At 42.1% G+C, this 13,662-nt stretch overlaps 1 protein-coding gene across 7 annotated transcripts in view; it reads right to left on the bottom strand.

Moving 5' to 3' along the window:
* The window catches only part of LOC128969786 (beta-chimaerin), a 28,078-nt gene extending 14,652 nt beyond the window's left edge, over positions 1–13,426 (bottom strand). For 2 of the 7 annotated variants that reach the window (XM_054384706.1, XM_054384708.1), the window contains exons 1-4: positions 13,181–13,426; positions 6,211–6,295; positions 2,446–2,619; positions 254–331 (exon numbers count right to left, since the gene is read on the bottom strand). In XM_054384706.1, coding sequence (XP_054240681.1) covers positions 254–331; positions 2,446–2,619; positions 6,211–6,295; positions 13,181–13,426 — 583 coding nt within the window. The remainder of the gene's footprint in view (positions 1–253; positions 332–2,445; positions 2,620–6,210; positions 6,296–13,180) is intronic. The other 5 variants (XM_054384707.1, XM_054384711.1, XM_054384709.1 and 2 more) reach the window with 3 other exon arrangements.
* Positions 13,427–13,662: the final 236 nt, after the last annotated feature.

Raw genomic sequence — 13,662 nt, 5'->3', positions numbered from 1 at the left:
CATCCAGTCCTTGGAGCACTTAGCCTTCTGTCTACCATTACTTACTGCTTAATTATTCCTTCCAAGTATGAAATAGGATTTCTTGTGAAAAGCACTACAGATGAAGAACTCAGAAAACACATACTGCTTTCTGCACTTCTGCTTATATGCCAGTTTCATTACCACAGTACCAATACAAACTGAAAAGGAACCGAAAGGTCCTGAACCTGCAAGCTCAGAAAAAAGTGATTAAGATTAAAAAAAAATTCTATACCTCGATCAAAGGCCATTTTCACATCTTCAATGTGCTCAGTGAAGCCTGACACTCTATAGAGCCCCTCAGACTTCAAACCTGAAAGAAAAAAATCCTTGGTTAACTTTGCTTCAGTAACCAACAAATATTTAGGCTTAAAACCCACTAGGAAGTGTAGCAAAATATTGTAATGTGAAATTCTGGGGCATTTAAGGAAGGATCAAGATAATTGTAAATTGCTTTTTAAAGGATTAAAGAATTCTATAATTTATACTTTCTGGCTTTTGTTAGGTACATGGTTGATTATGTAGGGGAAAACATTGCAATTTGCTAATGGTGAGGCACATGATTTTATAATGATTTACTCATTTTATGTGGGAGATTTTCCTGGATTTGGCTATAATTAATAAAGCTTTAGAGGTCTCCTTTCCTTTTACCAGTTGCTTAATGATGACATGCAAGAGATGGCCTTTCCCTATGAGCACATTTGTTCCCAGTTTTGCTGCCAGCTTTTACTTATACACAGCTGACAGATGTGATGGACACTGTTCCCCTCCCCGTCAATGCATCCCTTCCACAGCTCTTTCACCACAAGAGACATCACTTGCACAACTCTCCCCGCATTGCTCCACACCAGCATGAAATGTAGGGCAGCCCAGCAGGCAGAGCTAGCCACACACATTATTTATTTTAATTCCAGAAATGCTTATTGTGACTAAGCACAGGCTAACCTACTTGTAAGATCCAATACACTTTGTTTTCTCAAGAATGAAATCAGTATCTCACATAGTTCTGTGACAACAAAGGAAAGAAAGATAACAATGTTGAAAAAATAGAATGGGCAGCAGATTATATCATAATCAATGTACAAGTAAGAAATTGGATCTCAGTTGCAACGTATCTTCCTGCTACACCATCAGCATAAAGCTCTTCTGTCTCAGTCCAAACTATTCCTTGTATCTGTCCCTGAAATGATGATATAATCCTGGTAGAGCTTTACGGAGCACTGTGGGGGATTTGCTTGTAAACCTTTGCTTCATTTCAGCAGATGCTCCATGTCTTTGAAATCCCTGTAGCCAGTATCAGTGTGTTGCCATACAGATTACTGGGATGCCATGAATTCAATATAATGAGATTCCTGTGCGGAGGCTATGACTAACAGGGAAATTTGGCTTTTTGGGGGGGCATGACATACACATTGGCTATCTAATGCAAAAATCATGTGATGGTTACTTTGTTGTGTTGGAGAGGAGATGGTATTTCTTCCATCTGGCACATGCTTGGGTACCAAAAATTGTCACAAGCTGTGGATTTGGCTGTGACATTCTGCCTGAGCCATGGTACTCATCAGTCACTAGCTGAGCATCATAGAATCAGAATCATAGAATCATAGAGTGGTCCAGGCCAGAAGGCACCTCCAAAGCTCATCCAGTCCAACCTCCCCACAGTCAGCAGCGACATCCGAACCAAATCAGGCTGCCCAGGAACTCATCCAGCCTCACCTTGAATATGTCCAGGGAAGGAGCCTCAACCACCTCCCTGAGCAACCTGTTCCAGTGTTCCACTACCCTCATAGTAAAGAGCTTCTTCCTGATATCCAATCTAAATCTGCTCTTCTCTAGTGTGAAGCCATTGCCCCTTGTCCTGTCCCTGCAGGCCTTTGTAAACAGTCTCTCTCCAGCCTTCCTGTAGCCCTCTTCAGGTTCTGGCAGGCTGCTATTAGGTCTCCCCAGAGTCTCCTCTTCTCCAAGCGGAAGCTTGCATGAAAGCCTGCATAGTCTGTGACCTACCACAAAACATCACAGCCTGTGACCTCACTTGTCTGAGGCACTTCAATCTTTTGCCCATCATGTCCAGAAAGGTTATTAATTTCAGCTGAGTGCTTTGAAAGTCTCCCTATGTATGTAAAAAGCAAATAATGCAAAAGACACATAAACATGAACTTGAAGTTCACTTTAAAGTTCACCCCATTCAGAAGTGTAATGTAATACAGGTTCTGACATGTTTTCAGAAAGCATTTCAGGAAATTGCATGATGAAATGCCATGATTTAATTTGACTAGCAAATGCAAAGCAATGTATCACCTACACTAAAAAAACCCTTCTCTCCTCCTGTCTTCAATGTGCATGAGCATACTACCCTGTCCTATCTGAGCACATGATTCAATTCATCTTCGCTGTTGCTGTGCCTGCTGCTTTCCTAAGCACACTAACCTCTTGCTTCGATCTCTCGAATGCATGAATCCACCACCATCGGCCTCTGGGTGTTGTGGGCTTTCACCAGTGTGGTGAGGTCACAGCAGTAGACTCGCTTTATCCTCTTCAGGTCTGGCTGGCAGTCGTTGGGCACGTATTTGGAGCACTGCTTATGGACGTTCAACCCGCAGTCTGTAGGCAAAGTCAGCCAGGGTAAGTGTCACAGTATCACAGTGTCACAGTATCACAGTACATTAGAGGTTGGAAGGCACCTGCAGGGTCCAACCCCCCTGCCAAAGCAGGATGACCCAAGGTAGTCTGCACAGGAATACATCCAGGTGCGTTTGGAAAGTCTCCAGAGAAGGAGACTCCACAACCTCTCGAGGCAGCCTGCTCCAGTGCTCTGGGACCCTCACTGTAAAGAAGTTTCTCCTCATGTTGAGGTGAAATCTTCTCTGTTCAAGCTTGTACCTGTTGTTCCTTGGCTTATCACTGCACACCACCAAAAAGAGCTTGGCCCCCTCCACTTGACACCCACCCCTCAGGTATTGATAGACATTGATCAGATCCCCTCTCAGTCTTCTCTTCCCAAGACTAAACAGCCCCAGGGCTCTCAGTCTCTTTTCATAGGGGAGGTGCTAAAGTCTCCTAATCATCCTTGTGGCTCTCTGTTGGACTCTCTCCAGCAGGTCTCTGTTTCTCTTGAACTGGGGAGCCCCAAACTGGACACAGTATTGCAGGTGTGGTCTCAGCAGGGCAGAGTAGAAGGGGAGAAGAACCTCCCTAGCCCTGCTGGACACACTTTCCTTGACGCACCCCAGGATCCAATTGGCTGTCTTGGCCACAAGGGCACATTGCTGTCCCACGGAGAACTTGCTGTGCACTAGGAGCTGCTTTCCAGCAGGGCAACCCCTAACTTCGGGTAGTTAATACTAATGCCAACAGGTATTATCTAACAATGTATTTCCTTGGACCACACCAAGCAAGGGGTGTAACTTCCTCATCAGCAAAACTAGAATAAATAAGATGTAGATGAGAAGGATGAGCACAGAAATCTATAAACTTTATTCCAGCAGAGCTGTTACAAAGTTATGAAAGCTCTGCATGGTCCTCACACGCCCCTGAGCTGGAGGTGGGCAGTGTTGCAGTCCAGGTCAGTTCACTGCTAGACACATAGCTCTAGGTGTTGCATTTGAATGTATAGGACTTAACTTCTGGGTATTTCAGTTCAGCCTTTTATAAATTTAACACTGTAATCACAGAATCACAGTAACAACTGTCTTCTGCTGGCTGAGCTAATGGATGAAGGACCTAAGATTCAGCTAATCACTCAGACTTGGCCAGTAGCTTGAGCTAGCATGTCTCTTCCCCTTCCACATTCCTGCAGTGTTGCATTTTGGCTTGCTCTGCCACATCAGCAGCCTCCCCGTCCCTGTCTCAGCACTTCACTGGTGACTAAAGTATGCTCTTTGTTTAGTCTGTAGGTCACTTTAGGCATATCCAGTGCTGTGAAAGGCATGACAGAAAAAAAGTGATTCATTTTACAAATGGTTCTTGGTAGCTTACTTCACAGTCAAATCCTACTCTTGGTTGCACAAGGGGGTTTCTATTAACTTAAACATCATTGCTTGATTTCCCCAAAATTGAATTTTTCTAATAGAGTCAAATATTCAGCCTCTGTAAAGCAAACACTACCATCATGATTTACATTATCTCACAGAACTCTGAGTCCTGTTTTAATGCCTTCCCCGTAACACCCATCACTGACGGTACCCTTGGCGATAACATGGCTAATAGCATCACTAATGAGTTACTTAGTGGCTTTCTCATCTTGATTTGCTACCTGATTGTGGCAGTTTTAGGCTGATGCCTAGGAAATTTTCCACAGATCTTGAGTAGAAAGTGGTAGAATGTAAATAAATTACCATTGGATGCAAAAGAAAAATAATGATAAGGTCAAAATAATCCCATTGGGCTGATAGTTTATATAACTAACAGAAAGTTATATAAGCTTTCTCTCTCTTCTCATCTCTTTGCTCTGGCAGATACTAGTTGGTAGCTTTTGCTTGGCTGCTGCTCACCTTGGCTGCATGGACAAGTACTACCAAGCTACCCTCTGCTTTTCTCTTTCTCTTTTCCCTTGTACAGGGGGCCAGAGAAGGGGAAGCTATTGGTAACCCCCTGGTTTTGTTTGGGGCAGGGGGGGTGGGGGTTCTTGTGTTGTTTATAAATTGTAAATATATGTAAATATTTTATGTTTTGTACATATTCATTGCATTTCATATTTCTAGATTGTAGTTTTGCTTGCAAATACAGCTTCATTTGCTTTCCATCTGAGCTGGTCTGGCAATTTTATTTTGGGGAGGGGAGTAATTCTCTCAAATTAGTTGGGAGGTAGTTTCAACTCAGCACACTGAACTATTAAAAATGGAAGCATATTTTCAGTATGACTCTCTATAAAGTATTAATCAAACAAAACCATATAATCAATACAAACACACCTACACATTTAGTGGGGTTGGGTGGGGGGTTTGTGTGTTTCTCCACACAGTTATTACTGTATAATACATTACTGTGCTGCAAAATCAAATGTGAGCAGCTGCAGTTAGGATCCTCCCTGCATTGTTTTCAGTGCTGTTCTCTGAGCCTGTGAAGTTCCATCCCCAATGCATCTGTCTAGAGTGAAATGCTGGTAATTTGATGAGGCAGAATATTATGTTTCATACTAAATAAATAAGCCTTTTAATAAGTTTAATATTTTATGCATGTGAACAAACACAGCCCTCTGCATTAGTGAGGTCAGGTTTTGCATGCTTGTGTTTAAGATCAAACAGCTTGAAAAGCAAATTACTGTTCATTTTCCTGTTTTGTTTTTTTTTTAATGTCTGTCTTATATTCTCTGTGCTTCTGTTACTTGTCTACAGGCAGACAAGCTGCAGCAGTAGCTGAAACTGCACTCATAGTGCATTTATGAAAGGGATTTTGATCCTTGAAACTGCAGTCTACATTGCACCTATCCCCATGAAAGGCAGGTATTAGAGGTGGATGTGTTTGGTGCCAGTCTGAGATGAGGAATGTCTGCAGGTCAGGGCAGAAGCATATTCAGGTGAGACATGGAAAGGACTGTAGAAAGAAGTTATGAAACTCCATTTGCAATGCACCAAACACTTACTTTCCTTGCTGAATCCAAAAGCTCACAGTGTGATGATTATTGCAGCTTTCCAAGATGATTATTTTCCCCAAAAGAACAAACACATTTAAAATAATTAAAGCACTATTAAAATGCTAATACAGTTACAAAGGCACCAGAAAACTAATCCTTCTAGGAAAATGAAGGTGATATTTTTTGTTTTCCCTGGAGCTGGGATACTTGAGGCTTGCAGCAGCACATGGCATTTTTCTAAGGAACAGGTGACAGTGTTTTTGCAGACTAAAGGAACTTCTCAGCAACTGGTGGCAAAAAGATGAGTTATGAGCCTAGCTGCTGTTTGGCTTTGCCACTTCCAGGGCTTGTTTCTTATGGTGTTCAGGGATAAGTTAACTATAGAGATCAATTCTTAAAGTGTACACCAAGACAGACATTCGACCAAGGTACTACCGAGTCACCCTCAGTGACCAAGGGCTGGTTGCTTCATTTCTAAACCAGCTAGTGGCCAGTTGAGAAAACAACAATGCTCTAACTTGTGTGGGAGGATTTCCTGCCTCGTTCTTCAAAGTAATCCCTAGAAGTGAGAGAGATGTCAGAGCATTTCAAGAGAAGGACAGAAAATGTCGAAGGGCTACCTGAACACCTCACTCCCTGAGCGATGAGACCCCACATGAAGTTGGCGCAGTATTCACACCAGTGTGGACCTCGAAACGTATGAACCTGTAACACAAATGGGGGGGGGAGAGGGGAAAGAAATAGGGTCATTGGGAGGCAGATGGTCTGACAGATGGAACAACTGAAATGGATGAACAACAGAAGACTCAGTAAGAGTACATCTTTAGCACATAGTACCCACATATTTCCAAAGTCTAGACGAAATAAAACCACGGGGACAGAAATTGGCTCTTTCTCGAACTTTATCTTTCAAACCAAGTAATTTTTGCTAGCTGACATTTTAGCTATAGTAGAAGAAACCAGGTTCACTAGTCAAAAAAGTAAAACTAATAATCCAGGGAACTGAAGTCAGTGCTTTTGTTTGACTAGGTCAACAAAAATAGGACTATTTCTGTGACTCAAATGCTCTTCAAAGATCACTTAGAAGCAGGGCAAATGCAGTGACAGGAAGTCCCTTAAATGCACCACATTTTGGCTGCCTGTAACCGTGTGTGACCACAGACCTAGTGCAAGACCCATGTTCTAAGAGCACCACTAAGGTCTGAAGGGTTTGAAGGCACTATGTCTATGATGTTACGTTGTGCATTTCTGTGCAACACCACTGAACAAACCTGGTGGGGACTGCGGTAAATCAAACCACCAGGGAGGAATGATTTGTGCAGGCCACTCCAGTCAGTGCTTGGGTAATGACTGGATTTTGCCCACTGGAATCCATTAGCGATAAAAAGTGAGACCCTTCTCCTCTCTTGTAAGTAAACTGAGCTCACAGAGGGGAAAGATGTCACTAGGCTCTTTTTCAGTAGACCGAACTTGCTACAGTCCACATATCAGTAAATAAGGAGGAATTAAACAGAAAGGATCTGTGTGCTGACAGAGCCCACAGCTCCCTCGCCAGGGTTCTACACACCACTTCCGCCTCCACCTCTTTTCCAAAGGCTATGGCAGAAGACCTTTTTATTTAAGATGTATGTTTTGGAAAGGTAAGCATTTCGTTTTCATTGAAAAGTAAATAGTGAGGTCTATGCCTGTGTGAAGAGACATGATATGAGCTAGTTCTGGCCAGAGACTTAATTGAAGTTAAGAAAGCATAAACCATGCACACTCCAGCTACTAATGGTTCCTTTTCCTTCTCTCTGCTCGTTTACCCATTGGGTGAATGGCTCAAAGGCCACTTCTACCCCCAGGGATGGGGAAAGCTGCTCTTTGCTTTTCATAAAGTACAAAATAGTCATTGCCCTTTTCAAATAAACCTGGTGAAGTTTTAAGCCTAGCATTTGTCTGTAGAATCACACCTAAACGAGCCTCTGCTCTTGAATCCATTCTCCAGGAAGATGAAGTATTGTGATTTTAATACAGATTCTGTATTTAATTCTGATTTAGTGATAAAAATTTGAGCCTGACTACAAATGACTCTTGACCAATTACCCCCAGTCAATAACTGCACGACTAAGCCTAAAGCAATAGTAATTCTGCCTCCCTTTTGATGGTAAAAGGTCAAAGCTGGAATGTCTGACTGATCATATTTTTTTTTTAAATACTATCTTTCCTCTCAGAAAAAAAAAAGTCTTTGGGAAACAACACTTTGCAATAAAGTTTGAGACAGATAGATGCATGCTTGTTTCTCATCTCATCTGATATCGTTTTGCAGGGTTTGTAGCATAAATTTCATATTTGGCTTTTAGCAGGGGGAAATGGCAGTACTAGCTGATGACTTGAGTTTCAGGCATATGTTCTGTGTGACCTTCAGTGGATTAAGAACTAGGGATACAAATAATTATGCCTGCACCTTTACCATTCTCAGGCTGGCAACCACATAATTAGTTGGTCTGCACCTGCATTTAATCATGGGTGACATCATCTGCTGGGGGAAGACAGCTAACAACGACTTCTGCATTGCTGCAGTTTACAAAAGCTAACCTTTGAGAAGTGGCTGTAAAAGCTCATTCAGGGTTTTTTAAAAGCACACCATTTTGCATTTGAAGTCCATCACAGTTTCTAGGCTATTTGGGGCCTGCTTGCTCACGTTACATAAAGCTTATTTCAGCTGATTGTGCTGTGGCATATTTAGAAAATAGTAGCTGATTACTCCTTGATCTCTCCTGTCATTTATGGGCAAGAGGCATCCAGGCTGACTGAGGGCTCCATCTGAGAAGTGCTGACTGTGCACCCTTCCCTTGTTCCCTTCAGTTTATGGAAGGCCCTCAAAGGTTTAGCTCTTTTTATTCATTCACTTCAATTTTCCATTCAGCTCAAATGCAAGTTCCCAGTTGAAATGCCCTGAGAAAAACAAGTTGTGGCAGTTTCTGGTCAAGCTGAAACAAGGAAATACTTGCTATCTCTAACTGGAAAAAGGGAGATCTTCAAAAGTTTTTAGATGAAGGTGGAGTAAATCTCTTAAGATGCAGTTTGGAACTTAGTCTCTTACTACTTGCATTAATTCTAAAGAAACAATGAAGGAAGTCTGTTCCTATGAAAACAACACCTGAACATAGCCTGGAGCCTGCAAACTTTTGAGCAGTAAAAAGGGAATATTGCCTGCAAGACTGGCCTCAACTGTTTTAAACAAAGAGAGGTAACAGTGAGTCCTAGGTTTTTGAGATGAGCTTTTCAGGTTTTCTGTCCTTTGTAACTGCACCATTACAAATGGCCTAGGCTTACATTTCTGGAAACATCATCAAGATCTATTTTTCATTGGTCCTACTGTGTACACACAGAATAGATTTGGGCTGCACTCAACACAGTATTCCAACTTTTAAGAATTTACAGGGAAATATTTCTTCATATAAGGCAAAATCATGATATTTTAGACTATACCCCATATTTTTCTTGTTCTACGTTGCATCTGCTTTCCAGTGTCTTACAGTGTCGTAACTCCTAACTTCTTCACTCTGTTTCCTTTCCAGCTGTTGCAATGAAAAGTTGTTTCTTACATTCATCCTTTCTTCTCTGCTGGACAATCTCACCCTATATTAGACTGAGTGTTTCTTCTTATTGCCCTCCTGTGCTCTCACCTTTACCATTCATCCCTCTGGTGCCCTTACTTCCAAATGGTAGAATTCCCCCTGGGGGTGTGAACTCAGGCAGTTTTAGTCTGTTGTCTGAGCTGTGTTCACAGAGAAAACTAAGACCAAAGATAAGGAGTGCCAATACAGTGGCAAAAGAAAATAATCCCTTAAGCAATATTGCAGAAACAAACCAAAAGTTGCCTTGAGTTGAAATGCATGTTTTTAATTTGCATTATGTGGTGCTGTTTCTCAGAGAGTTTTGTTGTTTATCTGACTGGAGACTTTGCATCCAACAAAAACAAGAGATTTTTCAGTCTTTTGCCTGAATATATGCACATTTATACTCTCCTGGGAACTCCTGCTGAGCGTGGGCCATTTTTGGGGAAGAAAAGCTGACTCTGCTGGGTTTTTTGTTTGGATACATACACATAATCTTCGTGATGTCTGTAAAAAATGCTTCCCTCAACCCCATTGTCTCTCAGAAGCAGTGTTTGTCTGCAGTGATTAACACAAGGGGAAATTTATCCCAGATCCTCCTTTCGCCCAGCAGATCTTTGGTCCTGTCAGTAAGCAGCTGCCTCTACTCCACTAGGTCACCTGCAATCAGAATTTGCCCATGCTATAGAAGCAAACAGAAGGGCAGAAGGCCCACGAGGATGATCAGAGGGCTGGAGCACCTCTCCTATGAGGACAGACTGAAAGAGTTGGGGCTGTTCAGTCTGGAGAGGAGAAGGCTCCAAGGAGACCTTCTTGTGATGTTCCAGTATCTGAAGAGGGCTACAAGAAAGCTGGGGAGGGACTTTTTAGGGTGTCAGGTAGTGATAGGACTAGGGGGAATGGAACAAAGCTGGAAGTGGGGAGATTCAGACTGGATGTGAGGAAGAAGTTCTTCACCATGAGAGTGGTGAGACACTGGAATGTGTTGCCTGGGGAGGTGGTTGAGGCCCCATCCCTGGAGGTGTTTAAGGCCAGGCTGGATGATGCTCTGGCCAGCCTGATCTAGTGTGGAGTGTCCCTGCTCATGGCAGGGGAGTTGGAACTGGATGATCCTTGTGGTCCCTTCCAACCCTGACTGATTCTATGATTCTATATTGTGGTAAATGCACATTATTCAGCTGAATTCACTCACTTAAAACAGCACAGATGCCCTCTCATGAATTCCCAGTCTAGGACAAAATGCATGGAGCATTCCCAAGCTCCTTGTGCCCTTGGGCATACGGTGACCTCACCACCAGCTGTGACCCCACTGAAGAGCCTGCTGGATCCTAACTGTAACACGGTGCAAGAAGAACTTTGCAATCCGTTTAGGCTGATGCCCAGCTAGTTACAGAAATAACCTCTGTGTTTTTCTAAAGAGGGCTTCAGAGATTTATTCTCTTTCCTGAGTTATGGTATGTCTGCGCTGGCTTATGCAAAGTTGTGCCGCCAGACAGACGCCGGCTCCAAAGCTAAATCCATGTGACTGCGTTGTGTGCCTAGGATGAACCCAGCTTAACAAATCAGTCTGGATTCTAAGTCTTTTTTGTTTTGTTCATTTGCCTTGAGTGCCTTGAAGTTTGGAAGACAGGCTGAAAGGAGAAAGCACAGATACTCAGAGGGGTGTAACACAGCACCCTCACTCTCCAAATGCCAGTACTTCTTTTTGATTTTTATATTAGCTTGCAAAACATGGAAAGAGGTCCATCCTTGCTCTGAATTTGTGCCCTGAATCTATTTCTTCCTTTTGTCCTTCTCTTTTTAGAAGGTAAGATCTTTGGTGTAAAATCTGCAAAAAAAATCTCATCAACTTCCTTAAAAATGAGTCCTTCACTCTTCATTTTTGAGATTCTTCATGGCTAAGGACTACAGCTAAAGAGTCAGGAAGAACTGCCTACGCCAAGATCATGATGGACACTGACACCCAACTTTCGTGCCTGTGAACTGAGATGAATGATACAATACATGCCAGTATTCACTTAAAATGGGGAAGAAAGCTCTTTGAATGTCTGCAAAACAGCGTTCAGATAAATCCCATGTCACCATATCATGAGTTGCTGTCAAAAGCCATTTCGATTTTGGCCCTAAAAAACCATTCTTTGTCTTTTCAGTAATTTACTAATTGTATTATGTAAGGGACTATATTAAAGATACTAGACTTTAGCTTAATTATCTTTTAAATCTAAATGTTAAACCCTGCCTATCCACATTTTTTTGTTCACCTGGGCGTGTTTTAATATACTGCTTTGGAAAGTAACTATATTTGCATAGTGATTGTTCATTAAGTAGATACAACACTTCTGAGTGGCCTTTCTGGACAATTCACTTTTCAGAATGTTTCTTCACTCAGATTTTTATTGCCTTTACAAGCATAAAACAGTAATCTTCTGCTGTCAAGCTTTTGAATACATATATATATATATATATATATTTTAATCATGTTATTTCCAGTCAGACTATGACTCTTGTGAAGCAGAAAGGAGCAGAGACTGTACAACAGCTAGATTGTGCAAACACAAAGTTAACTGGGCACTTGTCCAATTATAAATCAAAGCTAAAACAAGGGGAATTTTGAAGAGGAAAGAATGCATGGGTCAAAGTAGAAAAGAGTCTCAGGCATGAGAAAATATTTTCTAGTTAAACTAAAATAGTTCTGATATTAAAATGATAGTGAAGGCAAAAACAAAGAAAGAATGAAACTTGGTTTACTCAAGAAGAAAGCAGAGAGTATTTCTCCTGTGTCTTTCAGTACTGATCAGTGAGATAGGATAAATCCTGACTTTTGTGTAGACTAGGTCAAGGAGAGGTAATGAGAAGAGTGATGCTATTATTTGCTTTCTTCACTAATATTAAATTATTGATTTACCATCTACAGCAGAAGCACTGCAGAGGAGAGCAATGCTCACATGACAGAATATGTAGACAAATAAGAAGTGAAGCTTTTTTTGATAAACTAGGAAATCAGTGAAATCATTTTAATCAGTGCTTCTCCTTTTTGACAGGCCTGAGATGAATACCAGAAAATTCTCTTTCTCCTAATGAGTAGAACTATTCTGACAGTGACCCAGATCAGCATCCTCAAGGAGCAATAAGTAAACTCAATTTTCAAAGCTGAGACACATTCCTTTCTTGTCCTGTTACTACCTCTTACTCTCTCTCTCTATCCTGATAACCATCAAACTGCAATTTGACAGCATTAGGTAGGGTAGCTCGCTGGCATACTCTGAAACCAGCCCTGGCCTTTTGGCAAAGCATTTTAGTACAAGCTGCCTGGAAGGTCTGTTTCCCAAGCTGAGTCACTTCCCCTGTGCTGTCAGGCACAGCACTTGGGGAAAAAAAAAACCTGAAGAATCTGATTTTGTATGTACCAGATATCAAAAAGATGACCCATCTGAACATCCCTGTGTTAGTCCAGCTATTTGTTTGAGCAAGCTCAGATCCTACAGCTCAGTGAGACTCTCAGAGCATTTCCTTGGCATATGGTGGTGGAACAAAAGCTGGGACACAATACCACCGCTGTGCTCTGCTTTATTGTTAGGGAGCACCCAAGCTCCTCAAATTCTGAAAACAGAAGCAGTCCAGAAACGTTTGCTGGTAAAAAGCTACTGGTTTCTGATAATAGATACATTTTGAAAAGGAGCCTTTTTTCTCATTTAAAAATGGATACACTTTAAGACAAAGATAATCAATATGAAGTACTCTGTTTCTGAACAAAACAAAACAAAACAAAACCCAACAAACTGAATCTGGACTAAAAAAGAGCTAAAATGTCAGTCAAGCAGTGTAGTGAGCAGCAAAACTGTGATCTGGATTAAGAAAAATGCTATTTTCAACACTTTTCTTGGAGGTAGTAGAGATGAGTGCATGAAAACCCCATCATAGCAAAAACCAGAATGTGAGGCACCTAACCAGAACTTTTTAGCTGAAAATAATAGGAAATTGTGCTTACCTTAAAATTGTGTGCTTTTTCATAGTTGAAGTGGTTGTCATTTTGAGTTAAGGCTGCTCTTCTGACCAAGGAGGTGATCTGTGAATAGGCAAAGAGTTTCAGAGGTTGCCACAGAAGTGCCCCTTTGACTCCCACCTTCACCCCGAGAGCCACAGCCAGGAGCTCTTGGCGCTTCCTTCCTCGCTTTGCCTTGTGGACAACAGCACAGTTTTTCTCATTTTCCAGCCACAGATCCTCCGAAAACATAGCGCTGGGGTCCCAAATCTTTTCCCTGTCTTCCTCGGCGCCCGGCAGCCTGACTGTAGTCAGCACCGTGCAGTTCGTCCAACTGCTTCTGATGTTAGACAGCAGATTTGAAGCAGCTGCAGCCCATTCTGCTGAGACCTCTGGCATGTGACTTGAATGGGCCGTCTTGTGGGACGGAAGGAGCTTCTGCATCTGAATAAGTAACGGCCTGTGCCCCGCGATTTCTTAAGGCAGAT

This window comes from Indicator indicator, chromosome 11 (genome assembly GCF_027791375.1).
Source record: "Indicator indicator isolate 239-I01 chromosome 11, UM_Iind_1.1, whole genome shotgun sequence".
In the NCBI taxonomy this organism is placed as follows: domain Eukaryota; kingdom Metazoa; phylum Chordata; class Aves; order Piciformes; family Indicatoridae; genus Indicator; species Indicator indicator.
This window is presented reverse-complemented; position numbering and strand designations above follow the sequence as displayed.